The 27633-nt window shown below is 49.1% G+C and overlaps 1 protein-coding gene across 3 annotated transcripts; it reads right to left on the reverse strand.

The window, feature by feature from the left end:
- Positions 1-9360: 9360 nt before the first annotated feature.
- Positions 9361-27069, reverse strand: BOK (BCL2 family apoptosis regulator BOK). Of its 3 annotated transcripts, none has more exons than XM_080603708.1 (5): positions 26755-27069; positions 25497-25870; positions 21985-22113; positions 15093-15256; positions 9361-10471 (listed from the first exon to the last, which is right to left on the reverse strand). In XM_080603708.1, exons 2-5 carry the CDS (start codon positions 25717-25719, stop codon positions 10451-10453), a joined length of 537 nt encoding a protein of 178 aa, XP_080459834.1. In that variant the 5' UTR covers positions 25720-25870; positions 26755-27069; the 3' UTR covers positions 9361-10450. The 3 variants fall into 3 exon arrangements, with proteins under 3 accessions (XP_080459834.1, XP_080459832.1, XP_080459833.1); XM_080603706.1 differs by having other exon boundaries at positions 9361-10475; positions 26755-27068; XM_080603707.1 differs by lacking the exon at positions 9361-10471 and adding an exon at positions 10504-10711.
- Positions 27070-27633: the final 564 nt, after the last annotated feature.

Here is a 27633-nt window from a genome sequence, read left to right on the forward strand (position 1 = left end):
ATCGTTGTAGCAGTAAGAGGCCAAAGTGACGTACCTCCTTGCAAAGTGTCTCCTTGCAAACAACCCAGCCGAATTCCCACAAAACCACGGCAAGTCAGCAATACCACAGGCCAGCCACCAAGGAGGAGATAAACAATATTTAGGTCCTGTGACAGCTTTTAGCTAACACATTTTCAGGAGGTTGAGCGGTTGCTAAACAAGGAGAGGAAGGTGTCAGGTTTATTTCCAAACACACTGTTTATGTTCTCCCATGAGTGCCTGGAGAACAGGCACACTTTCAAATATTTTCACTCTTCTGAGCCGCTCTTCTCCAACTTCTGTGCACCCTTGATGCTCCTGGAAAGCAGAGCCAGGAAGCCATGGCTGTGACCCCCCTTGTCTGTCTCATCCCATTCACAAAACAGCATAGCTACATCACAGGAGGCATGGGATGTAAATGGAGTATGTGAGCTCCAATCTCCAGGTTTTTCTGGAAATCATTTGTGTGTTTTCTTGGGTCAAAGCCGCAAGCTGTTTTTTCAAAGTGTTTTAAACACGCACCCGAGTAAAACTATTCGTTCTCACCATGGTGTATAGGAAAGATGACAAAATATTGACTTGTGAGTTTTTTAGCTGGCCTCTGGGGAGAGCTGCAGAAGGCCCGAGGGAGTCACAAAGCCATGCAAGGGGCTGGCTGCAGTTTGAAGGCAAGAAGCAGCTCAGAAGTCCGAGTGTGGGACATGCAGGACCCTGCCAACCCCCTGCTTTCAGTAGTTTTCCCTTCACACCATGTATCCAGACAAATTGCTCCAACTTCATCAGCCTGAGGGATCCATTAGCTAAAAAAAAAAAACAAAAAAAAAAACAAAAAAAAAAACAAAACCAAAAAAAAAACCAGAAGGAATTTTTTTGAATGAACCTCTCCTTTATTCCCTCTTAATTCTACCAGTCCTTCCAGCGTTCCTTTGCGAGGGATTATGGTTTGCTGAGTGTGGCTGAGCCCCAAGGTTTATCTCACTGGCACGGGGGGGGGGCGGGTTATACCCACAGCACCCACCCTTTAAGCACCCTTTGTTCGCCCTGCACGCACGGAGGAAGGCAGGCGAGTCGGCTTGCCGGCCCCATCAGAGAGCGTAACCCGGAGGCTTGGGGCTGCAGCGCTCCCGTGGGACCTGCGAGGAAGCACGTGGTGGGACAAGCTGCTCCCTCCAGCTCCCGGGGAAGTGGTGTTGGGCAGCGAGAAGGGATGCAGGAGGACAGATGAGGGATGCCCAACCAGCACCTTAGGAAGTGCTGCAAGCGCTCGGACATCTGAGACCCTGCCTCTTGCCTCTGCTGCTGCCCAGCACTGCTGCACTGGCACCAGAGGTCTCGAGAAGAAGCTTATAACATTTAACAAGTGCTTAAAGCTGTTGCTGCATTTCCTTAAATTAAATTTCCAAGTGGGATAAGACAGGGGGACTTCGTTTGCACGCAGTCCTGCTGCTGGACCCGCAGCTAGACTCGGGGGAAGAGGCCGAGGCTGCAGGGATGGAGGCGTGATGTCCCCAGCTGCCTTGGAGGGGGATGCTGAGGCAGAGCGTGTCTCTCATGGACAGGACCTGGAGGAACTTACAGAGTGACAGGAGAGACAGCAGTCCCTTGAGCCTCTGGCAGAGACAAGGACAGTGGTGCTGCATCAGGGAAACAACAGCTCGGGTACAGGGAGCAAGTTCTGAAATTTCTGCTGCAGAAAGTCCAGGTGACAGGTCTGGGGAGCCTGGGGACAAGGCGTCCGTCACGCAAAGGCCTCTAGCTGACCACAGCTACCTTTAAAAACGCTTTCTCGAGAAAAGCCACTCGGTATTTCACTTCTTCAAGGCCTGTGAGGGCTTGGAGAAGTTGCTGAAGTAGAATGGAAACACTTTGCTTAGTCTTTTAAGTGTAAAATAGCAGGATTAAATTCGTCTTTTGATGTAAGCCTCAGCTCCATCTTCAAGGGCAGTGCCGAGTCCCCTCCAGCCCTGCCTGGTGCCTCCGTGCTGAATCACTCCGATGCTAATGTAAATACAGCTCTTTGAAAAAGGGCAAATGTTTTCTCAGCTGCTCTTCTTCCTTTCAAAAGAATGGCTGATTGGAATTTTTATGTAGACATAAATACGGACAACCAACAAATGCTTCTCTTCTCTCTTCTCCGTAAGAAGCTATCTTCGCAAGATAACTGGTTTTTGGAAAGCACGTCATGAACCCCTGGGCACTCTTGGAAAACACTGTTCTCCTTGGGCCTTCTAATTCTCCTTTCCTTCAGTGCCCTACATTTTGTGAACTCCTAAATGAGCTGATCTAAGCAACTGCAAATTAATCTTGCTTAGCACGTTGTCACTTCAGGCTCCCGATGTCCCCAGCACCACGCTTCTGCTCAGCCCTGCGGCTGCGCTCGGCGGCAGCGGGCATCAGCAGCCCCTCAGGGCGCCACGCGGGCTGTCTGGAGGGCCGAGGTGCTGGGGCCGTGCCAGGCCGCCCTCTGCAGCAGCCGGGAACGAGAGCTGGAGCTGGGCAGTGACGGGGCAGCCTTCCTGCTGCCCGTGTGTGCTAGACTCGGGAGGTCTGGCCTCCACGAACCGCAGCTCTGCTCTCCTCTGCCTTCATTGGGAACTAGACTTGGGCACTGACCCCCCCAGGTCCCAGGTTTTCCTGCCTGAGAGGCCAGGCCGGCCCCATCCTGAGGCTGCGCAATGCAGGCGGGCTCACGGCCTGCCCTGCTGGAGGGCTGGCGTTGGTGCCCTCAGGTGGTGCGCCCTGGGCCGCCCCTCTAGGCCGTGAGCTAAAGCCCGCTCTTCCCCCGTGCTCTTTCTCTTGATGGCTCACAGGGTGGTAGTACGGCTTTGAAGGATGCCTTGGAAATGTCCCCTGAGCCTGAGGCAGCCTCCTCGGAGGCCAAGCCATCCCGTCCAGCTTGGATGTGTGTCCCCGGCTGCAGCACTCGTGGCCGTGTCTCTTACCTCCCCTTACGTGGCCTTCTCGGCACGAGCCAGGTCCCCATTTCACAGCAGCTCACTGCAGCAGAAATTAATGTGCTTAACACAGAGACCTCCCACTCGGCCACCCCACACAGCGTACTCATTTCTACCAGCCATCGCTCCTACAGAAAACCTCAAGAATGTGAACGCGATGTCAAAATAACACAGGGGATGCTACGGACCGAATTTATTTTTTTCCTAATTAATCTGCTTAAATTTAAGCAAAGCTGCTGTGCTGTTTTTCCAGTTTTCCCACTGACGTGCTGCAGACTTTGTGAAGGATGGCTCCTAATTTAGATCCAGATAGCTACGGACTCCAGTAGGTTTACTGCTTGTAATAATATACAGCCTTGGCTTCACTTAGTGTCTCCACTGCTCTCCCTCGGAGATAAAATGCTATATTGACCGTGTAAGTATTTTTAGCAGTGCTGTTCTTCTCCAGTTAAGCCATAAAAACCAAGGGTGCAGACACTGGAAGTAATGTCTGTAATTTACCACGAACCACAGCCCCCTGGCTCACAGCAGCCCGCTAATACCAGCCAGGGACCAGCAGTGAGTGCTGAAACCCCGAGGGCAGACACTGCTCAGCAGGCAGGAGAGGCTCTGAACACAACGCACTGCTTTCCCTGTTGTTTGCTCCCTTCCCAATTCCCGTCCTGCTCTCTCTTTTCTCACCCTATATGAATGCACGCTTCTGGCCCTAATAAAGGGCTTAAAATGTGCTGCCTGATGGGGCCATGGCTTCAATACTGCGCTGTGAGGAGTGTCCAGCTCTTCCGCAGCACTGATTGCTCTGGGGAGAGTTGCCTCCTCTGGGAGAGAAAACAACCTGCTGGGGTACTGGGGTGGCCACGGGGGTCAGACACCCTTCCCCGGGAGCTCTGGTAGCAAACCCGCACCTAAAGCACGATCAAGGACAGGAATTTCACCCGTAGAGGCTTGCCAGGCTTCAGAAGGGCACTCGGGCTGCCTCCTGGCTGAGAAACTGCGAGCAATGTCCTAGGAGCTTACTGATGATGTGATTTTTCTTTTGAAAAGCCAAGGAGATCAAAAGAAAAGGCTTTTTTTTTTTTTTTTTTTTTTTTTTTTTTTAATCTTCAGATTACCAGCAAATTCAGGCTTAATTCTGGTGGGAAACGAAGAAATCCACCTGCGTGGCGAGGCACCGACACAAGAGGGTTTCACCCTCGCCCTTCTGGTCCCTCTCCGGGCACGCAGCACGGCAGCAGGGAGGCTGAGCCCTGAAGGCACCAGGGAGCACCGGGCTGGGGACGGCAAGGGGCACCGAGAGCTGCCGGGGGACTGCTCCTGCCCAGGGCCCATCCTCTCCGCTCCCAGCAGGGTGGTGACAGTGAAAGCTCCCGGTGTCCTCCGGTGTGCAAACAGGGTGCCCTTCAGCTGGCCGAAAGGGACTCGGGAACACGGCCAGGGCGACTCACAGCCCAGCACAGGGTGGGGAGTTCTGGAGGTGGAAACACTTTTATCGAGCTTCAGCGTGGAATAATGCAAGCAGAAGTGAAGGTCATGAGATAGGGCTTGTCGTGGAAACTTTAAACAACAGGGGACTCGTTTCTTCAGCATTTTTTTCTGAGCTCCACAATTCAGGATTTGACATAAGGAGAGATTTAGCAGCAAGTCCTCCTGCAGTGATGGAGAAAAAAAGCTCCAATGCTGTCTTCTACCAGGTGGGCAGAGAAATGAGAGGAAGGTTCTTCAGAGCTTAAAGTCCCAAATATGTTTGTAAGGAAGCTGGAAGTTACCATCCCAGCAAGCACTTTTTCTTTTTTCTTTTTCTTCTTCTTCCTCGCCTTCTTCTCCTTGTTCTTCATCTTTCTTTTTCTTTTTCTTTTTCTTTTTCTTTTTCTTTTTCTTTTTCTTTTTCTTTTTCTTTTTCTTTTTCTTTCTTTTTCTTTTTCTTTTTCTTTTTCTTTTTCTTTTTCTTTTTCTTTTTCTTTTTCTTTTTCTTTTTCTTTTTCTTTTTCTTTTTCTTTTTCTTTTTCTTTTTCTTTTTCTTTTTCTTTTTCTATTTATTTTTATTTTTCCTTTTCTTTTTCTTTTTCTTTTTCTTTATCTTTTTCTTTTTCTTTTTCTTTTTCTTTTTCTTTTTCTTTTTCTTTTTCTTTATCTTTTTCTTTTTCTTTTTCTTTTTCTTTTTCTTTTTCTTTTTCTTTTTCTTTTTCTTTTTCTTTTTCTTTTTCTTTTTCTTTTTCTTTTTCTTTTTCTTTTTCTTTTTCTTTTTCTTTTTCTTTTTCCTTTTCTTTTTCTTTTTCTTTTTCTTTTTCTTTTTCTTTTTCTTTTTCTTTTTCTTTTTCTTTTTCTTTTTCTTTTTTTTTCTTTTTCTTTTTCTTTTTCTTTTTCTTTTTCTTTTTCTTTTTCTTTTTCTTTTTCTTTTTCTTTTTCTTTTTCTTTTTCTTTTTCTTTTTCTTTTTCTTTTTCTTTTTCTTTTTCTTTTTCTTTTTCTTTTTCTTTTTCTTTTTCTTTTTCTTTTTCTTTTTCTTTTTCTTTTTCTTTTTTTTCCTCTTCTTCTCTTTCTTTTTCTCTTTTTTTCTCTCTCTTTTTCCTCTCTTTTTATTTTTTTTAGAAGGGGAAAGTTTTTTTGATGTGACCTCACCCGGACATCCACTGCATGTCGTGTGATTGACCCAGGAGCACTCTATTTCCCACAGCCTCTGGTTGAACATGCAATTCACTTCCAGGTCCTGGATACTCGTATAAAGTTCAACAGAGCTCTGCTACAGGCTCATAACCCCAGTGGGTCAAGATGTTTAGAGTTGAAGAGGTTACAGGCTTTTCCGAGGAAGTATTTAAACTCCATCTGTCAAATCACTTGGATAGAAGAAATTCATAGACCCAGCCAGCAGTACATTAAATTCCTGTTTCCTTGTCTTCAGTTTAGTGATGTGTTTTGTTTTCATGCTGCTCTAAGAAAATAATTAAACCGTGGTGATTTATAGCTATGAAAAATGGTAAAATTTAGACTGAAAAACAACAACAGTGAAGAAATTCAAGGGGCCACATGTGGAAGAGAACCACGTGAAGAAAGCTCTTGTCAAGATCATCGGAACCCCTCAGTGGTCCGATTTTTCCAGAAAGCCCTCTAAGAGACTCGAGATGCTTCATTTTCAGTTTAATTGCACACAAAAGCCATTCTCAGACCTTGCATGTTAAAAGAAGAATAACAAAAAGGGAGGCAGAGCTTTTTCTCAAGATCTAAACAACAGGACTGAAAATAAGGAAGTTTGGTATTGCAGTTTTCCAGGAAACCTTAACATTGCTCCCTGACTCTATTGTTTTGTACTTCAGTATATAATCCAGATGCAAGCCTGATAAATTAGGGGTTTCACAAATTGTTTTCTTTCCATTTACAAGAGAAAAGGCAGTGCAGGAACACGTGCATCTGCTGAGAGACTTGGAGACCACTTCGGTTTCTCTAGTTGCTTTGAAGAAGGCGAACTGACTACCAGGGTTTGACAAGGGAGCAGCGTAGGTGAGGCTGGGGGTGAAAAATATCAGGTCTAGGGCACGATAAGCATTTCTCAAATGCCTGTCTTTGAAACACCCAAGCGAAGGCAGCTTTTCTGCTCCCTACCTTTCTGATAAAGCAAGTATTTCCACTGAATGAATGTAGTTCAATTACCAAGAAGCTGAAAACAGACGGCGCAGAGAGGCAGGGATAAATCCTATTGGGACAAGCTCTTCTGTGAACAGAGCAAAGCTCAGGTTCCTGCAGGCTCCTCTCTCTGACCTTGACATTCCCTGCTGTAATAATGCACAGCCCACTCATTTGCAAAGTACTCTATATCCACTGAAATATTTAAGATGCCATTTCCCCCCTCCAACCCTTTCTTCCTCCTCCCACTATTCCCCAGGCATCTCCCCTGCCTCCATTGCAATAGCCCCAGGTCCCTGCTGTGCCTCAGCCTGTCTTGGGGTGACAGCAAAGCAAGAGGCAGAAGCTTCACGGGATTTTATGTGAGCTGAAGGACTGCTGGCTAGCAGGGTGAAGGGCAGCCCCATTGCCACATTTCCCGGTTCTTCGTCGTCCAGCATCAGAAATACGGTTTACTTTTTCTTTAGCAGCTACATAAATTAGACAGGCTCCCAGGACCTTCACCAACTGTATAAAAAGGAAAATGTTTTCTTGGGTGATAAACAGCCAACCCGATGTCTCCCATCAGGTAGGACTGGCTGGAACAGAAGAAGGAAAAGTCATAGACCCATAGAGTTGTTGAGATTGTAAAGCACCTCTGGAAGTACTCCGAAATGCCTAAATATTACAACTAAAATTGAACACGGCATAAATACTTGACTGAGTCAGGCTCAGGATTGTTGCTTCCCAAATGCACAATGGTGTGTGCAGTTCTGCTCACTGTTTATTTTGGTAGCAAGACTGGTGCCGATGTGGTTATTGCACAAGGAGTGAGAGGTTGGATGGGAGCAGATGCAGACACACAACTGCAGCTCCAAAATCTCAGGCCAAGATAGGAATCGCTGCTATGGCACAAGAGCCTCTAGCTTAAGGCTCTCTCTCCAGCAGCACACTGCGTGGGTTTTCCACAAGGAGAGCCCATGGGGCAAGCAGGCTGAAAGCATCACCCCACTTTTACAGCTGCCTCAGCCTCTCCCTGAGCCCCTGTCTCCGCTGTCTCTTGTGCATTCGACTCTTAAAAAACACACACAAGTGACATAATCGTGAACCCTGCATCCTCCTGGCACCCAGGCTGCCTGAGGGGCACTGTGTTTTGGGTGCAGGTGAAGTACTGAAACCTGCTCATGTGGATCGCCACCACGGGGATCTTCCCTATAAGCAGTTTCCAGCCTGAAACTTTGCCTGTGTGTGCAACCCCCCTCCCACCCACACACATTCCTTTCTAGCAATGCTGCTTTATTTGGCTTATCATTCTTATCTTTTTGTTAAACTGACTTAATTGGTGCATTTAACTCTTTATGGTCCTTAATAGCCTCTCTGATATCACTCACTTACACAAAAAGCCATCATGGCCTAAAGTATGAAATTTAAAAACAGCATTTAAATTGAGAAAGGTCTTTACAGCTGCAGTGTACAACTGTGTGTGTGTGTGCTAGCTCCATCGCTTCTCACACACCTCATCAAACACGAGGTATGGCAAGGCAAGCTGCCTTTCACCAGCTGCTGAACTGTCCAAGTCATGACAGGGGTACCTCCAGATATCTAGAATATTCTCATAATTTTTCAGAAGTTTTTTACGACAACGAAGCCACATCCCCCAGTATGCTGCTTTTACTGCTTTTATTGCAGCTCTGAAGGGATCCTCTCCGTGCTGCTCAAACGGTGGTTAGCTGAGCTCACCGTGTGCGCTATACCCGGGCTGTTTGTGCAGCCAGATCCATCAGGAATCTACAGGAGAAAATCCCAAGTGGGAGAGGTGCCAGCAAAACCCCTAGTGCCAACAGGATTATGTCAGCACGGAAGAAAAAAGTCTTTAGGCAGCTCAGTTTTATCTGGGGAACTGCTGCAAGCTTTACCCAGACAAAAATGCACCCACCTCAGGGCAACATCGGCTGTATCCATGCGAAGAACTCCACCAGCAGAAACCCCCCCAGATTTCAGTAGCATGGCCAAAGTGTGTCTAGGCAGCACCCGGCCTTGCTACAGCAGGGGAGTGCTCCTGGGGACTGGGGATGCAGGGCCACGTTCTCTTCTAGGGGTTTCCCTGCATCAGGATTACTTTACTATTGAAAAAGTAGCAGTGAAGTGAGCTGGTAAAGCACTCTTCACTACGGGCGCAGTGAAACAGGCAAAGCCCCGTACTCGTGTTGTCAGGGGAGCAGCACATGTGCAAAAGGCTAGAGCAGTGAGAAGAAAAGGCTGGAGCAGTAAAAAGAAATGTCTAGACCAGTAAAAGGCAGGACTGCGCAATGCCGTGAACACCCACACACCTCAGCTGGCAGCTCTGTTGGTCACAGCACGGCACTGCTCGCAGGGATCCGTCCCGACAAGTAAATGCCTTGCTCTATTTTCAAACCCATTCATAATTTCTGGAAGAAAACTGTGAAGTCCCTCCAAACACAGGGCGTGGGGAGGGAAATCAGGAAAAAAATAAATAAATAACAGCAAAAACTCCTATAATGCCCCGTGTTGTTCATGCAGAGCAGTGTTTTTCTGAGAGGCCGTGCTCCCAGGAGCAAGGCACTGAGCAGGGTGCCTCCCATGGCAGGAGACATGACAGGGGAGCAACACGGGTTAAGTTCTGAGCAGGAACCAGGGGAGTTGTAGTTTTAACACGTTAACACGTTCTACTAGGGAAAAAGCTGGAGTATTTTTAGCATGGTCTAAGTATTTGTCTCTGCACTGTTTTGGCCTTTTTTGGAATTTTTAACTCTGGAAACAAATACAATACCCTTTGCAATAGTGAAACACCACCAATTTTCTTTTATTTTTTGCCACAAAGAAGACTGCAGGTTGTACTTCCAATGACATTAAAGGAGAAACATATACCAGTTGCTTTTGACACAGCTTTCCCCCTTCACAACATCAGGCAGCTCACTTACTCTTTCCCTAATTTCTGACCACGTCCCCCAGCCTTCCCTACTCACACATTTAGCTTTGTCTTCATTATAAAATCCAAGCCCGAGCTGTTGCTTGAAGGCGTTGTCCCTCTCTCCCCTGTTTCAAATGTTTCGTGTGAGCGCAGTAGGAGAAGTCAGGGCAAAAGCCTTACCAATTCATCACACGCCCTCTGGTCCTTTCCCCCACACAGCCCCAAAACGCCATTTCCAAGGTGCGTCAGAGGGAGAAGCATCTCACGACAGACATTTGTTTCATCCCATGAAGAACCTGCTGCTGACTGATCCCCTGTGGCACGCTGTGCCATGGGGAGAGCCCAGCAAGCCAGAGGCAGGCTGGAAGGAGGAGGGGGAGTTCAAACACGAGTGCAACAACAAGAACTGACACAAGGCGAGTCTGAGCACCAAGAGGAGAATCGCATGCAGTGAGGGAGGGATGCTCCCCCTCTCTTATTTCTATTCCGTTTCAAATACTAGCCCCTTCCTCCTCCCCTCTGCCTGGCACTAGCATAAGCATGCAACACGGTTGTAAGGAACAGCGGTCTGACAGTGCCGCAGTCAGCGTGCCCAGGGACTGGCGATGCCCGGGGCGTACCCACGAGTCACCCAGGAAAATGAGGCTCTTGAAAGGATAAGGGTGAGAGAGGCTCCTGCGGCTGCCAGAAGGAGACTGTGGTCGGTCGGCTGCTGCCAGCTGAAGGGAGAGGAGAACAAGCCTTTTGTTTGTCCCGGTTCTTCTCTTCCTCCTCTTCAGAGGCTGCCATTTCCACTGCTTCTGGAGTGGGGGAGGAGATGGGGCACGGGGCTGCTGCGGGCAGCTCAGGTTCATCTCTCAGGCAGCAGCACGAAGAAGATCGCCTTGAGGAAGTGCCCAAAGCTGCAAACAGCAGCCACGAGCCAGTGGGAGCGAAGGCTGGGGTCAGTATTCACAACACACTTCGTGATGTCTGCCTAAGGAAGAGGGAGCAGAGATCATCAGAGATGCCCAGAACTGTGTCAGCCACCAAACAGACACTCCCACACCAACACGATGCTTTGCACCACTTTGCCACGCTGTGAACAGCCACAGCCACTTGCCCTGATAACTTCTAAGCACAGCAGGTTACTAGATCAGGCTCGAGAGCTCTGTGAAAGGCACTTCCTTCATCCTACATCAACAAGGCAAAGTGTCTGCTTCTTGGCCATGCCTGGGGAAATAAATGTTACGGGTATATTGTCAAGCATTTTCCATTCTCAGTAATGAAATAAAAGAAACTTTCCTCCCCTTTTCAAAAAAGATAGAAAGCCTTGGCAATAGCAGCACTCTCATCCTTTTCTGTAAAGCAAGATGCTTCCCGGAGGTTGTCCTGTTTAATATCAGCTCAAGTTGCTTGCACTTTTTCTCTTGCCTTAATGTTTTATTTGGAACTCATTCAAGTAAGCCAACCCGCAATTTAAATCTCAAGCAATGCAAGCTTTGTTTGTGGAAATGTGTCTGCTGGCAGAGATGCCTCCCCAACACATGGGCCAGATTTAAAGATCGTTTGGGCAGCTGGTTTCAAGTATTAACAGGAATGGAAGCTGGCCTGCAAGGAACAAAGAACAACAACCCAGCGAATCATGAAGACATGATCTCGACTGGCATTGGGAGGAGAAGGTGTAAAATATCTGGAAGGAAAAGTGAACAGGACAGAGATAGATAGAAAATCACATCCTTCCAACCCAACCCATTCTGTGATTCTCTTATCCTATAATCAGAAAGCAGGAGGGGGGACTGAAGGGACACATCCCTGTACCCAGTTACTGAATACAGCTGCATTGATTCCACTGTCTTCTACAGACCGAAGTCTGCTGCCAGCAGCCTCACTAGCCATCCACACCGTGCCGGCGGTTCCTCTCTCACAGGAAAGCCTGAGGGGCTGGCACACTGCATCACTACACTGCTGCTCTCCGGGGAGTGTTTGGAGACACCAAGGTCCCAAATACCTGATGAGCAGAGACTGCAGGAGGAACGAATACAGGCAGTCACGGACGGGACAAACAGGAGGACAGGAGGAAGCCGAATCAGTGCAAGGGGTGTTCCCAAAGGTGAACAACAAGGTGCAGAAATGCTGCTGCCTGCAGCTATAAAAGCACAGGCAAACATCACAAGCAGCCGTGCCAGCACACAGCAGAAGATGCTGCAATGCAGCGCGAGTGGTTACAGGTATTTTACCTGTATCGTGGTGGAAAGTAAAAGGGGTCTGCCTAAACTTTTCAGTGACAGCCTAGCAAACTTGCCATGCTTTGCCCGAACAGATTCAGCCTGGATCAGGGACTGGAACGGTGTTAAATTTAAAACACAGCTGTGCCAAGCTGCCTCTTCCGTCAGAAAGACAGGTCCCCTGTGCCTGCCTGAGCGTGTATCCAGATGTCAGCGCAGCTCATTGCTTTCCACGAACTGCATGGCTCCTGGCTTTAGTGCCTCACGTCTTCTGCAAAACCAGGTAGGCACACCTGGAGGGTGACAGCCACTGGGATGCGAAAGTGCGACCCCCTTGAAGCTGTGACATGCCTGCCAAAGGCAAGGACCTCACCGGGGCTAGCCACGAGGAGCTGCAGTCAGAAGCACTTACAAGCCCGTGTGGTTCTTGCTTAGATAAACAAAATAGCTCAGCTGTTTAACAATTGCCTCGACTATTGTGATCCAAATAAAGTACGCCAGATAAGGCACTGGAACTGAAAATTTCAAAGCTTCTCGATTAAATAGGTCTTTCAGTCTTGTGAGGCACCGATAAGCTGTTGTAGTGACAGTTTGATCTTTGCCTGTTAATTATTCATTGAACAAGTTTGAGTCTCAAGCTCAGAAAACATACATAACAGCTGCTAAATCTTCCTGTTCTACTGTGAAGCCACTGCCAAAGCTGCACACTCTCCCCAGGAAGAGGTGATACCTCCAGGGGTAAATGTTTCCTGTTTCTCCTAAGAGGTTTTGCGTTTGTTTTGTGTTGGGCTGTGGCAGGTGGAGGCTTTCTCCACCCTACAAAACAGAAGCACGAGGCTAGGGATTCCTGGAACGGAGGCGTGTGGGAAACTGCTGCTGAGCGGGGACTTCCAAACACCTTCCCAAGGTCTCTGCAGTGGCTTTCCCCAAACAGCTCAGAGCGTGGTGGTTCCTCTTGGCATGGTTCCTAGCTGATGTATAAGAGGTAGGGGCCCTGTGCACAGGGGAAACACGGACTCCAGGCCAAGACAAACGAACAACCAGCTAGGTCAGGTGCCAAACGAAAGGGTCTCCGGTACACAGCCATTTCGTCTGGCCCATTTGTGAACCCAGGCTGGGCAATTTCACACCGCAGTGCCTAGATCAAGGGAAACTCGGCACATGGGAAACACTCAGGGACATGGGAACACTCAGGGAAACACGGCACATGATGGAAAAAGGATTTGGAGCCTTCCCCCAGGCTGAAGGAACCATGTGTTTCTAGAGGGAAGATATCTCCTTTCCGCAGCCCAAAGTTGTTGATAAGGCTGCAATCAGCACAGCCCAGCAGCTTTTACAGTCATTTTGTCCAAGCGGGGGCAGTGACATTGGCTTCCCTTTCCTAGATCCAGAGCCTGAGAGTGAGCAGCATAGCTTCAAGGAAAATGTAATGGCCATGTGAAGAGGAATGATTGGCACAAGCAGCTAGCAGTGGACAGGGCTTATCTCCCCAGATGGCGACAAGCAGCTCTGGTCAGGGAGTGGGTTTTGTGCCTTGTTTGCTATGCAACAAACTTTCTAAAAATATCCATTTGGAACTATCAAAACACTTTGTTTAGAAGTCTAATAATGCCAAACAAAAATTAAAACAAGATGTTAACTTACAAGAACGTGTATGGTTTACCAAAACAAAGAAACAAGTTAGCTGGAGACTAGGAGGAGGCACATTCCTGTGCAACATTCCAATTTTAATGAAACTTTTTTTTTTTTTCCAAAGGAAAAAATTGTTTCAGAGAAAACATTTCAACCAGCCCCAGAAGGTACCCTGTTAAAGTAAGCCCCACCAATGATGTTGAGGCACGGATTTCATATGCAGGAACAGTGGTCCTTGATGAATTGCTTTCCCAGGTTATCCTCTGCAGTATCTTAGCACAATTATGTGTGCAGATGCAAAATGAAACAAATTGGGGCATGCAAATCAATGGTTCCTCTTCAGCCCAACCAATCAGTTCCTCAGCCCAGCTGGCCCCAAAGAGACATAGCTTTAGAAAGGGCAGGGATGACTGAAGGTGGCAATGACCCTTAGGAAATGCAAGAGATCCAAAATCAGTACACTGCCTACTTGACCAGTTGCCCTCCATCAGACAGGTGCCTTCACCCCTGGAGAAGCCAGGTCATTGGGATGACTATAGGCATGCTTGGGAACTCTCAGCACAGAGGAGCAATGCTCAGTTTGGAAAAAGATCCCCTCTCTGGGCCGGAGATGGGTGAGGAGCCTGCCCCTTTCCTGGCAGCTCAGGAATAAATGTCACCTCTCGGGAAGGAAGGACTGTGCCACTGCAGCTCAGCCTGGAAGGAGTGCATGCCTTGGGAACAAGATGTCTCCTGAGCTCTGTGGTGTCATATGGGAACATTTAACTCCAGACAGCCTCTGCCAGGCAGTACCAAAGGGATTTTGGCTGTATCTTTCCAAGAAGTGTCTATATCCCTGCCAGACTGGCACAGAGACCCAGAGAGAGACGTACATTGCCCAGCTTCCAACCCTGACCCTAGCTGACCACTCGTCTCAGCCTTCTGGGGAGCTCGCTAGAAAGGCGTCTGGCTATTCCACAGCACCTAAATAAAGCTCTTACTCTAACCAGTGCTCCACTGCAGTGCATTTTATTTCCCATGGGTTATAGAGAGAGCCAAAGAAATCAGATGGGTATAGCCAACTGGTGCTTGTACCACGCTCCAACACAACACTGTGCCATAACCACAGTTTCAGGGCAAGCCAGTGAGAGCCACGAGCCCTCCCACTGCCAGCCCTATCAATGAGTGTTAGCAGTGCCCTTCAAAGCATAAGTGCACTACAGCTTGAGCTACATCAGAAGTTATTCATGGAGCACCACCAGGTCAGGGAATGGCACGAACTACCAGGTTTTAATAACCCTCTAAATTTCCTCATGATGGCAAGTTACATTAGTATATAATCTTTGACTTGGGGAACTGTGGGGCAGGTGGAATGGGAAATAAGCTGGCAGGCCTCATTTATTCAGTTTCAAGAAAACAGCTGCCCAAGAGGATGGCTCCTATTTGCAGTCTCCAACTACAACTGGCTGGCAGCTCCAGACAAGTTCGAGACAGGAAGTGAACAGCAGTGGGTCGGGATTGAATTAGTCCAGCACAGGCACGCAGGAGGCTGAGGGCCAGAACAGCGGGTGCTGTCACGGACAGGACCAGGAGGCAGTGACAGAGCTCTATGGAGCCTAGCACAGGTGTGGGACAGTGGTGGCCACGGGGCCGTGGCAGAATCTCACTCAATGTTTTTCTGCATAAAGCTGCAGCGGGGGCACTCTCACTTCCTTTAACTGGGTTTATTTTCTGGTGTGCATGTGTGGAAGCAAAGACCATACAGCCTCTCTTACCCAGCCTCCTCGCCTTTTCAGCCATGTCACCAAGGTCTTGCGGACGAACTCTCCCAGGCAGTCGACGATGGTGTGAACCATGGCTGGCTGTGCGTGCCGCACGCAGTCCACCGCCAGCCCCGCTGCCACCGCATAGAGAGACACCACCTTGCCCCATGTTATGCCTAGGAAAAGAAGAGAGGTCATTCAGCTTCACACATGTGCATGCCACTCGGTCTTGAATAATCGAAGGGAAAGCCCTCCTTCATTACACGTGCCCACTCTGCATGCACGTGGCTCCGTGTCGAGCCACAGCCACAGTTCTGCATGCTCTCCCATGAATTTTTCCATGAAAAGAAAAACCAGGAGACTGGTGTTAGGCAAAACTCCCTCCCTAGAGCTGCAGAAGGAAGTGGTCTGACTTGGACATGTGCCTCTCAGCACTGGGTGTGCAGCTTTGGAGCAAGCAGCCCAGCGCTATCACTGATGCAGGGAAGATGCGCACTGCAGTGGTTGACATTGCCATTAACTCTCAGCCATGCACATGCTGCAGAGGCGGCAATCAGATTCAAAAAGTTTGAGCAACCTGTTTGGTTTTTTTTACCAGCATGACTCCTAATCAGCCTTAACACAAAAGTATCCCTGCTTTTTTTCTAGCTCAGAGGAGCCTGTTCCAATGTGACAGGAAAAGCATCTTAGAGATGAGCATCCACACAGTCAGTTCTACCGTGACACAAGAACAAAAGCGGGAGGCAAAGCTACAGAGGTGAGGAGGTTGGGGTGCTCTGAGAGGCTAGGGGCCTCTCTCAGCCTCCACCAACAACCAGGCAACTTCAAGAGTTTGGGTCCCCTGCCTGCAATATTTAACACCACATATCCCATCCCACTGAGAGCAGTGCAGGGATGGGAGTGTCTGTCAGTCATCTAATTTCCCCTAAAGCAGAGCCTCCTGCCAGGCTGACCTGCCATCGGTGAGTGCTGTGTGGAGGTTGCCCCAGCAGCAGCCATCTTCCTGTTCATGCTGAAGAAACACGCTCAAGCCCAGCTCTGGGCACCAGCCAGCCTCCCTGGGGCTCCCCTGCACTTTGCCAGCGCTACTGGGTATAATCCTCCGTGCTCACACACTGCAGCCAGCAGTCCCTGATAAGACTTTTGTCAGGACCAGTGACCTGGAAATGCAACCCTTTTGCATGCATGGAGAAGAACTACCAGTACTACGTGGGTTTCCTTCGGCTCTGCTGGGAAGTTTACCACCCCCCTTAATTTATGATCTGGAATACAGTATTTGACAAGCATTTTGGGAAGTATTTTACAGTGAGAGATCTCTGAGGAGCCTTTCCAAGGTCTGTCCCAAATGTAGACAGAGGCCAGGTGAAGTTTTAGTTGTTTAAAAAAAAAAAACACAAAATCATTCTTGCGGGGTTGCAACAAGAAAGAAAACAGGTATGAGGGAGGAAAGGCAGATAGTTGTTTAGCCACTAGATCTAGGCACCAGAAGGGGTCAAACACATGATCGAGAAACTGGATGTGCTCAGCAATCTATCAGCTAAGAAAGCCTTGAATATAATTTAAATTTAAAAGACCCTTCCTCTTTCCTCTATTGCCGTCCCAGACCCCCAGGCATCCCGAACATCTCTCTAGGATGGGGCCTGAAAGTCCTGGTGTCTGCTCACACTGCAGCAGAGCACATCTCTTTAACATACGTGCAGGTGTGAGAGCATTTCTGGGGTTCTTCCACTTGATGCCTCCAAAGCGACACTCACAGTAAGACTTTTAGGAATTACTTTTTTATTAGTAAAAATGTGCAAAACTTTACAGAGAAACTATTCAAATATCAGCCATAGGAATGGCTTGTTAGACTGGAGAAAATCCATGTTCCAAAAAAAAAGCCATTTTTCTACTCATGACTGATGCAAGATCAAAATCTCCAGCAGATCCTTTTGCAAGGCACTGTAACAACGATAACCCCGCAGTAGGTCAGAGTCTGCTGCGATCCTCTGTCCTTCACCAGCACTATCCACAGGATCAGAGGAAGTTATTAATGTAGCTAAATTGGCTGTTATTTGTATTCTGATTTTATTTTCTGAGTCGGCTCTGCAGGTCCCCTCCCCAGAGCTGTCACTCAGGAAGTTCACTGCCTGTGCGGTATTCACACTATTTATCTCTCTTTCTCACATTGTGTGTCACCATGACAGCCAGCAAAACAAGCCAGGAAGAGGCTATAAAACCACATGAGAAAACACGAGTCTGAAGGTTTCTCCTAGCAAGGCAGAGGCTGTCCTGAGGCAGGCCAGTACCTCTCCACCCAAAGAAAGAGGTTTTAGGAGGTTACCTGTCACCATCCATGACCTCCTGGACCAGCATCTCAGCTGGCTTATAACCAGTTTTATGTCAGCCTCTTATTGCCATCCTCTGTCCCCACAGAAATGTGGCTCCTTTCATTTTGAGTTACATGAACTCAAGTTACCCAAAATTGCAGGGAGGAGTTCAGTGGCTTATTCCCAAGCTTTTACTGACACTCTTCACTCCTAAATATCTAAAGCAAGTGCACTGGTTTTGGGACATTTACACAGCAGTAACCAAGACTAGAGCTCTGGTCACCCCAGTAGAGAAAGGTAGCTTTAACTTCATTTTAAACCCAACTATCTAACAGGAAAAAAAAGTCCTTCCACACCCTAAGAAAGACATATTAGACCTCTGATTTCCCTAATACCCAGCAAACCAGCTTGCTCTATGGACATGTTGGTCCAGCTACCTCCTTCCGAGGAGGACAGAAGGAAAGCCCCTCCAGCTCTTGTGTTTTCTGTCAAGGTTGCTACATAGTGGTGTAGGGTGATGAATTCTTGGATTCTTGATATTTCTCAACAAGGGTCTGCACGAGGCGAACCCCCCTCAGCACACGGATGGAGCACCCTCTCCTTTCACACCGAGGCACCCCCTGCCTCAGGAGGGCTCCAGCGGCCTGCAGCCCCAGGAGCAGCCCACAGCAGGCCCCGACCTGTGCTCCTGCAGGACTCCAGCTTCATCTGCTCTTCTCTCGAGGACTGCCTTGTCGATGGCACCGTGTGGCGTTGTATCTGGCCAGTGCCTGAGCAAGGAGCGTTGCCTTGCTCCAAATTCCTCAGAAGGCCTGGCTGCCATCCCCAGGGGCTGCTCGTCCCCAGGTGCTGCTGAGGGACAAGCGATTCGCATCTCCCTGCTGTGTGTGAGAGAGTGGAAAAGCAGTCCTGAACGGAGCGATTAAAACAGAGATCGCCCTAAAACTTCTGTCCACAGAGATGGAACAAAAGGATACAGAACATGTGAAAAGACGCTTAGAAGGAATCTTGAAAAATAAGAAATACAAGTCGCAGACTCAAGGCCAGCCGTGGAGCTGGAGGCATGTAAACACTGGCGAGCCCAGGGGAAAATGAATTAGCAGGAAAGAACTGCTCTTGAAACCGTTCCCACTGTGTTTCAGCTTGTCTGCCCCAGGGGGAGCACAAAGAGCCATGAGACACAACTGTGCAGTCTCCAAGCACCATGCTATCCAAGGTTACCCAAATAAATTTCCCTCTGCTCCACTCAGCATCAAAGTCTAACTTGCAAATCAGGCCTAAGAGTAATATGATCAAGTGCTACATTTCAACAGCTGGGAGAATACGGTCAGACACAATGTACTTCCCTCTGGTGAAGAGAACGATGCCAAGAGGGATGTGCACAAGGCAGGAAGCTCATCTCATAAAGCCTAAGTGATGTGGCAGCAGTGAGATGCTGCAGGGGAAAGCGTTTTCTCATGACAACCCGTTAACCACACATCCCTGTTCCTCATTGTACAGGGTTCACTTCAGCCAAAGCACTCTTGATTGAAAACTTACCAGCACCCATATAAAACCAGGACAAGACCTCTTTTAGAGAGCCCTCATGCCTAGCAGTGCTTACTGACTGGGAAACTGTTTCCTTTAGGAAAGGAAAATGCATCTCCCTTTTCTTCTTGTGTCCTTCCACCAAGTGACCCCTTCCTTCAGGGATTTATTTAAGCAGTTATTGTAAATGCCAGCTCAGCCAGGCCCCAGTCCAAAACCTGTTAAAGTCAGTGGAAAATCTCCTGCTGGCTCCAGAGCAGCTTTGGACCACCCAGCAGAACCAGCTGTACTGTCCCCGAAGATGAGTGAGGCTCTGAGTGTGCTCAGAGGGGATTAACTCGTGAAGTGATGCTACTGCAGATCCCTCAACATCCAAAACAGGTCAGGGCTCTGCCATGCCAGGCTCTGCACAGACAGGCTCTCCTTGACTTGGATAACTAACAGCTTGTTAGAAACAGGGAAAGAAAATACAGCTTGAACGTTACCATGCTCTGTGACCTGCTCCCTTTCTGCCTATAGCCTCAGCTGTTAATCTTGCTGTAAACTGGGATTTGAGCTGTCCGTGCTACACCAGAGGAAAGACAAAACTGAGATCAGTGGAACAGACAATGCTGTAAAGTTGAGTACGGCACAAGCACCCATGCAGAGGCATCAACCAGGGAGCCAAATGTCCTCAGTCTTCCCTTCTTGAGATGTCCACCCAGAGCTTCTACTTTGTCCAGATGCGTAGACACTGGGGATAGCACGTAAGCACTGCCAGAGGTACAGTGTGAAGATTTGAAACCTCTCCAGCAAGACAGGGTCAAAATCCCCCACTCCCTTGCTGGATAGGCATTGCATGTCACTAATGGGGCTCTCCAGACTGTCTAGGCCTGGCAGTGTCAGATTGTGGCTGTTTTCTTAATAAACTGGACAGTGAAAAACAGGGTCAGATGCTTTAGCCATTGGTAATTGGCTTGAAAATTCAGACTGTATTGAGCTCTCTGGTTTCCTTTGCTTGGTAAGAGCCTCTTTCCTCTGAACTATGAAAAAAAAAAAAAGGAATGAATGTCTGGCTGCCACAGCCAACTCTGATTTGCTGGATTTAGCATTAAATGTTAAGTCCTGAGACTGCAACTAGGACTCAGGAATGTTAAAATCAGCAAACTATTCCCCCTCTGCCACCCAGGAGCAAGACAAATTACAATAATTAATTGACAAAAGTGATTGAACACACAACCCCCGCTTCATACTCACAAGTTTTCTTGCTAGTTGGTGTGAGGCAGAGATGGGAAAGAGGAGAAAACAGATGACACAGAGCACCAGGGAGGTTTGAACCCATTTCCTGCGCAGCCAACCATCTGCCAGCAATTTATGCAGAACGGTGTCCCCAGACGAGGGGCAGCACTGGCTGCAGAGCTTTAGTCTTCGTGTCTAAAATGCTCCCAATGTCTCTGGTATTGCCAACCTCAAAGAGCTGAGTCTGGATCCCATTCTCACCATCCTGAAAACCCCATGGTTAAAGCCAAGAGTTAAAATTTCTAGCTTTACTTTCAACAAAAAACATTTTACAGCACCCAAAATTTTCACCCAGCTCCTGAGCTGGGAACTTGAAGAGCAAAAAACGCAGCTCTTGATGTGTCTGTCAATACACGCTGGCAAGGGCACGGCTCCCAGAAGCCAGCAGGGATTTCCCCCCAGCATCATGTTTATGCAGCACAGCAGCACACACAGTCTGCACCACCTGTACCCATTCAGCTTTCTGGCTTAATTCCCTCTGTCACTTGGGCTGTGCATCAGCGATACTCATCTAAGAAGATAAACTACTTACTTGCACTGCAAACACCCAAGCCTGCAAACCCGACCTCTGTTTTTTCTGTAAGCCTTGATGTAAATAAAGCTCAGCGCTGAAAGGACAAGACAGGGCACCTGTACTTTGAGCACAGCCACACTCAGATATTCCTGCTGTGTTTGCCCGGCTCTTGCTTTCTGAGCCCACACTGCCTACCAGGCCAGGCTAGTGCAAAGGCAACCTGCATTCCAGGAAGGCTCTGGAAGGACGCTGAGGGCTACACTAGCTACAAAATCCAAATCTATCCATTTCTTATGACACAGTTTCCATTTCCCTGATCCGGGGAGTAAATCTGCCTTGCTAAACCTGACAGGAGCCCGGCTTTAGCATTCCCTCTCAGATCTCTGTTGCCATCTGTTGCTGTTCCGGAGAGGATCTGAGCTCTGCATCACAACACAGTTCAGATCTGAAGTCCAGGATGTCAGCACAGGGCTTCTCTGGTGTGTCAGTGGCTCCCGTGCAGTTTATGCACCTAAAAAGGTATAGCTGACTGTGAAGATAAAAAGGTTTTGAGCATGGAAGCCTGCTTGGAAGTACAGCAGAAACTGTTTTCAGGGGAGGCCAAGGCTCCCTTGTAGGAACGCAGCACAGAGTGTAGTTTTGCTTTTGTCAACCTCCGGGAGCAAACAGAAGCAGAACACTCATGCCTAGGCAACGGGAAAGCTCAGACCACCTGCCTGTGGGGAACAGCTAGCCACAAGGACCAAGGTCCCGTCTCTGGCTCTGAGGAAGGAGAAGCAGCAACTGAAAGCAGCAGGCTCCATTGCAGCTCTGGCTATTGCTGAGGGAAAGAAAGCCAGGAAGAGGGGAACTCCCTTGTGATGAGCTGGTTCTGGCTCTAACAGCAGCAGTGTGAGCTGGAACAAGGGAGACTCCCATGTAATGAATCTTCTCTGGCTGCCAGTGGTGAGCGAAGCAGCTTGGAATGAGTGACATCCCTGTGCAATGAGGTAACGCCACCTCCTCAGGAGGAAGGGCAGGAGATGGCTTCTCGAATGAATGAGAACCTGCCAGAAGGATGTACAAAATAGGGCATTTCCTTGCCAGAACAACAGAGCACGGAGGAGCCCTCATTAAATCATTACAGCAGGGCAGGCTGCCAAACTGCCCGCAGCTCTTTCAGAAAGCAGGCCCCACCTTGCAGGCCATCCCAGAAACATGCCTTCTCCGAGAGAGGCAGCCCCATCCCATCCCTTTCCGCCCCAGCCCTGTCTGTGTATCCGTCTGTGCGCGGTACCTGCGGTGAAAATCTGCGCCGCTACAGCCAGGAAGGCGTCCGTCACCACCGTCTCCGAGTGCAGCGAGATGTTCAGCTGGCGGGCGATATTCCGGTAGACGTTGGGGCGAATGTATTCCAGCTCATCTCCTGGAAGCAAGCAGTCAGGAGTCAACGCACAGGGCACTAGGTCCATGCCAGCATTACAGCTGGGGTCATCTCTCGTGTCCCTCTGGCCAGAGACAGAGCCCCAGCTCCACCTTGCTTTAAACAGGCAGCAGAGTTCTTAGGGTCATTTAGAGGCAACCCCCTGCATCTCCTCCCTTCTTCCCTAATACCCTTTGTGCCCGGGACACCTACAGGGAGTGGTACCAGTGGCGTGGCTGCAGCAATCCCTGATACGAATGATGTTCCCAGGCTGGCTGTCAAAGTCAGAACCCAGCGAGTGCCTGCCTTTAGCCCACTACAGGAGACAGGCCTGAGAGAAACAAAGCCATCCCAACTTTTTTTTCAGAAGTGAGAAGGAGGTATGTCCACCTGCGTAAGCTTTTCAGAGTTACGCCCTTTCTCAGCCTGTACAAAAATGCCTTATGATGAGAGTGACTCAAGAATGCTGGCGGCTGATGAGAGCCAAGAATCCACCCAGAGCCACACAACATGAAGTGAGCAAAGAGAAGCCCAGCTCAGCTACTTTGTGCTACCACAGGCAGAGAGCATCGATCTGGAGTTCCTTCTCTCCTCCAAAGGGATCCTTTGCCTGCCTGGCTCCTCAGCAGCAAGGTTCCTGACACAGACAGAGGATGTGCTTTCAGCTCCAGGTTGTTTTTTCCCCCAGCTGAGAAATGGTTGAAGGTGTTACCTCTCATGGCTATTTAACAAGGGTGGCCGAGATGCTGTGGGAGCATTACACGCCACAAATAATGCAGGGGACTGAGGCTCTGTGTGTGTGGAGGTTCCTATTTGGCAATCTAGATTGAAAAGGATGCTCCTTGTCCTTCTTCATGGGCATGCCCTGGAGCGCCCAGGGGAAGAGGAGAGCTGTCACAGCCCCCTGCCATTCCCCTGCAGCACCCAGGTGGCCTGTCCCAGCCAGAGGGCAGCCGGTTCCCCTGAAAATTTCACTACGTGGGAGCTGAAAAGGAAAGACATCACCACCACCGGGAGCTTGCTCCAGAGGCATTCGCTGCTCAACCTGAATTCATTTAACCGGTCACTGGCGCTCAGCCCGGCATGGGCAAAGCCCGGCTTCGGAGAAGTCCACAAAGGAACTGCGCCGGCCCTTTGTGCCCATGGGATTGTTGCACACAATCTGATTGCGAGAGGAAACCCTGCACATGCGTGGCCAGCCCTGATAAGACGAACCATTCGACAGCTGTTCTCGCCCCGCAGGGAGCACGCAGGCTTCCCTGTGGCTGCAAGAAGCCTTGCCCTGAGCCCAGCGGGGTGGATGGGGAGCGGGACAGGCTGGAATCAGCACTTGGTAGCCTGCCACTGTGAGAGCTTTTAACAAGCAGCGACTGGAGGACTGAGATGAGATCAGGGCCCCTTTGGGTTGGAAGCACACAGCCCTGCCCCACAGCGATACACAGAGCAGCGGGGGAAGGAAAATGTGCGGCAAAGAAGTCCCAGGATCACTGCTGGTATCCTTCAGGGTCTGTTAACTGACTGGCTGCACAATTTGTGACATTTAGAGCAATTTCTGTGCTTCTCCTCCTTCCTGCAGCAATCTTGGAAGAGCAAGCAGGGCAGCAGCAGCAGTTTCCACGTGCAGGATCTCAGTTCAGAGGAGAAAAGGCACTTGTCTGGGTTTTGCCACAGGAAAGAGGAGTTCGGATAAACCAGACCTACGCCGCGTATGGTAGGTGGCTCTGAGGTGTCTCATTTGGCCATACCATTAGGGTTTACCACACATGATCAGTTAATTGCACCGGCCAGTTGCTAAGCCTCACTGAGCTGATGCTGCCCAAGACTTTGCAGCTGCACAGCCTGTGGCCAGCACCTCTGTTGGCCCACCAGCCAGTTCACCGGGCCCTGCTGCCTTACCATGTACAAGAGGAGTAGGAAATCCCTTGAGTTCTCATCTCCACAGGCTTCTCAGCACTAGCACAAAGCAAAAACTGCTCTGTCCAGTAAGCAGCCGCAGCCTACAGCTCCTGGTAGGAGCCAGATACCACATGGCCTTGCGCTGGTTACGGCCACAAAGGGAAAAGGAAGGGACAGCCATGTGGCAGGTGGCGTTTCTGAACAAACAGGGTGGAAGGCACTTGTTATCCTAACGAGAAGGACTGTTCCCCTTCTCGTTGCACGGGTACTGTGGCTCTCCACAAACAGATCTGCTCAGAGAAGGCGCCAAGTTCCCGGGACCATCAGCCAAATCTTTCCATCTGGACATGAATAAGTAACAGGAGAGTCACCCAGGAGACGCCTTCGGATCCAGTCTGCCACCTGCTTGCCCTTTAGCGTGCTCCTGGCCACCCACAGACCTGCCTGAAAGCAGCACCCAGCCCAGGCAAAGAACTGGGGGGACAAAAGGGCCACCAGACTGACAGAAAAACACACAAACAAACAAACAAAAATAGAGAAGTCAGCATAGGAGAGGAAAAATTGTAAAAGAATAGTGATAAAAAGGCCACACAGAAGAAGAACAGCTATGCCTTAAAAAGAAATTTGGGATAACATCAAACAGAAGAGGAAAGAAAGAGGAGAAAGTGGAGAAACCAGTCTGGTCCTGAGTTGGTAAGGCCCAGTTGAAGGTTGCTTCACCAGACTTATTTGAACTTTGGTGTAATTAAATCAGATGCAAATGCTAATGGTAGCTTCCAAGCCAGATGTGCACTGATATTCCAGCCTGCAGGCAAAGAGGGATGTTGGAAGCCACCTCCAAGAAGCAGAGTGCTGGGTCTTGCTGAATAAGTAAGGTAAACAACGGCAAATGAAACATGCCATTAACGCACTGTCACTGGAAAGCAGCTTTTGTAAAATCTCCAGTGCACGCAATCTAAGCAATTACCCCCAAATTAAACAGCCCTGCAGTTAGGTGAGCTGCTGCTGAAGCCCAGGTGTGGAGCCACCAGTGCCCTACCAGACGCCAGGCTGGGTTGCGTCACGGCAGCCAAGTCACCAGTGCCTGGAGAAAACACCGCAAGACCTGTTTAAAATGCAAAGCTGACAAAAACTACTGAAAGAACTAAAACTCTTACACAGCTGCAGTCTTGTGCAGATAAAGTTGGTTTGCTGTTGGGTTTTGTTGGACTGCATCATACTTTTTAGCTGTCGCAAGTCCTCAGAAAATGAAGCTCTGCAGAACCAGGGTGCTGAGCGATGCCCCAGGGAACTAAGGAAATGCAAGGAGCTGTTCAGGGAAATCACCAAAAGCAAATCCCAGAGCTCACAGCAGAGAACAAAAGCCTCTATATCATCACACAGAAAGCCTCTTGGCACTCATCAGTCCCAGAAACCACATGCCCCTTCTTAGTCTGGTCTGAACTGCTCCATGCAGGACTCGCTTCGCACCCGTGCGCGCAGGGACTTACCCAGCCGCAGCAGTATGGTGGACACCTCGGCCAGCTTACCGCCAGGCACCGGCGCATTGCCGTCAGGTTTGCTCCAGCTGACACCTGCTCGAACCAGCCTCGAATTTATGTAGTCTCTGCAGAGGGCCTTAGCTTGGGACACAAGCTCCTTGTCAGTGGGAGACCTGTCGAACACCTCCATCACCTCTGCAGCGAAGACTGAGGATCGGCGAAGCACTTCCATCCTCCGCTGCTGCACCCACGCCTCTGCATGCACTCGCTGGGAGGCTGACCCGATGCCTTAGGGTCTGCAGGAGCTGCGTGGCAATGCACAGCTCTCCTGATCCATCACAGCTTCCAGCAGCTATTCTCAAAAAGCCGGTCTTTCATTTTACCTGACGAATAAGAGCATCTGTAAGTCCTCTAGGGCCACAAAGATGCAAATCAGAAGCCCAAGTATTATACTGTACAGCTAAGCTAAGCTCAGTAGCATCGCACTTTGAAAAGATTTGTCTCAGTGAATCTCACAGACAAGTGTCCACGTCTTCTTCCTTCAGCTACTCTGACTTCCACTGGCAGCGTGGCCCGCAGAGGGGCTGCAGTTGTGCACTACCTGTGTGTTTTCTCTTTTCCCTTTCAGATTCAGCAGCCCTAGAATTACACTTCAGAGAGACGGGATGGTCAGGACATGGAAACAATTCACAGAATGTGTAGACAACCTCAGCTTGTTTCAATTAAACTGGAAAAAACATGAATCCTAAATACCAGCTACAGTAACCTCAGCCAGATGCAGACAGGCATTCCAGCTCAGTAGGTCCGGGATGTTTCTAAAGAAATGGCCCTAATGAATTGCAGGAACATGGGTACGGGAGCATTTCAAAGGTCTTATTAGTCCTTAACTCCAACAGAAGACCAGGTCTTTACCAAGGTCAGCTTTTGGTTCTGCAGCTTTTCTTTCTTTTCCTATTTTTTAAAGCAACATACATATTACTACTCAAAATACTTTAGCAACAGCAGAGAGAGCGAAACAGAAAGCAGATTCCAAAGAAAGTTTCCAAGTGTAAATGCCTAAAGAGAAAATTTAAAATTTCTTCAGTCACCTGAATTCATCTGTTGATCTTTTTAACCCAGTGCAGCTTTTGAAATCAGTCAGACCAAAGCCTTGATTCAGATGATATTTTAAATCCCCAGTTTTAGACAGCAGCGTGCCTCAATGAATTTCCAGCTAAACAAAGCCCGCTCCTTTTGTCCTTCTCCACAACAACAAAAATGCATTTACCTCTCACGTTGCGCTTTTTCCCCCTCAGTGATTGCTTTTGGGGTTTGGATCCGTGCTTGCTGGGAGGATGGGGACCAAGGAGCCCTGGACGATGCTCCGAGGCCGCTGTCACAGTGCCGTGCCACCAGGCAGGCAGTGCCACTCAGCCTCCCGGGGCTCCGAGGCCACTGTCACAGTGCGGTGGCACCAGGCGGGCAGTGCCACCCAGCCTCGCACTCTCCTGCACCCGCCGGGAGCCCTGGGGCTTGCCCTCCTGCTTTTAAGGGACCCAGAGGCAGAGGAAAGCTGCTGGCTTTAGCCTTGTAAGGAAGATGAAATAACCAGGAGGTGGGGTTGCTGAACACGCTTTCTCCTCCCCTCGCGTCTCTCTTAAGGAGGTTCGCCGGCAGCCTTGGATGCTCTGCCGAGACACGAAGACAGGACACCGGAGTCGGTGTTGGCCAGCCACTGGTGGGTCCAAAACACTGGAGGTGTCGAACGGAGAGCTACGGCGTGGGGCTACACAAGTGATGCTTACCTTCCCCAGAGCCAGGAGCAGCCAGGTTCAACAAAATCAAAGCGACTTTGCCGGTGGAAAATAGTTTGTCGGGACTGCAATGCTTTGCAGGAACGTGCCCATTTCATTTCATTGTGTTAAAAAATCTAACATACAAAGTTTAAAGAAAACATTCCAGTTTGTTCCAACATATTCCAAAGTCATTCTCAACATCAGCTTCTTGCTGCATGACCATTGTATTAATGCCACGATTCTCAGCTTTGTTCCTCTGGGCGTGTGATACCATTTCACCTCAATAGACCGTGTACAAATGTTGGATTTTTTGTTGCTGTCAATTTGGAACAAAGGAAGTTTCAGAAATAGAAGTTTCCTGCAGAAACTAC

The sequence above is a fragment of the Anser brachyrhynchus genome (genome assembly GCF_964034855.1).
Source record: "Anser brachyrhynchus genome assembly, chromosome: 9".
Taxonomy (NCBI): Eukaryota; Metazoa; Chordata; class Aves; order Anseriformes; family Anatidae; genus Anser; species Anser brachyrhynchus.

Coding starts and splice junctions, on each gene's coding strand:
- BOK (XM_080603706.1), bottom strand. CDS start 25,719: ATGGAAGTGCTTCGCCGATCCTCAGTCTTCGCTGCAGAGGTGATGGAG. Junction 22,114..25,496: donor CACCATACTGCTGCGGCTGG/GTAAGTCCCTGC, acceptor GCTTGCTTCCAG/GAGATGAGCTGGAATACATT. Junction 10,476..15,092: donor TGAAAAGGCGAGGAGGCTGG/GTAAGAGAGGCT, acceptor CCTCTTCCTTAG/GCAGACATCACGAAGTGTGT.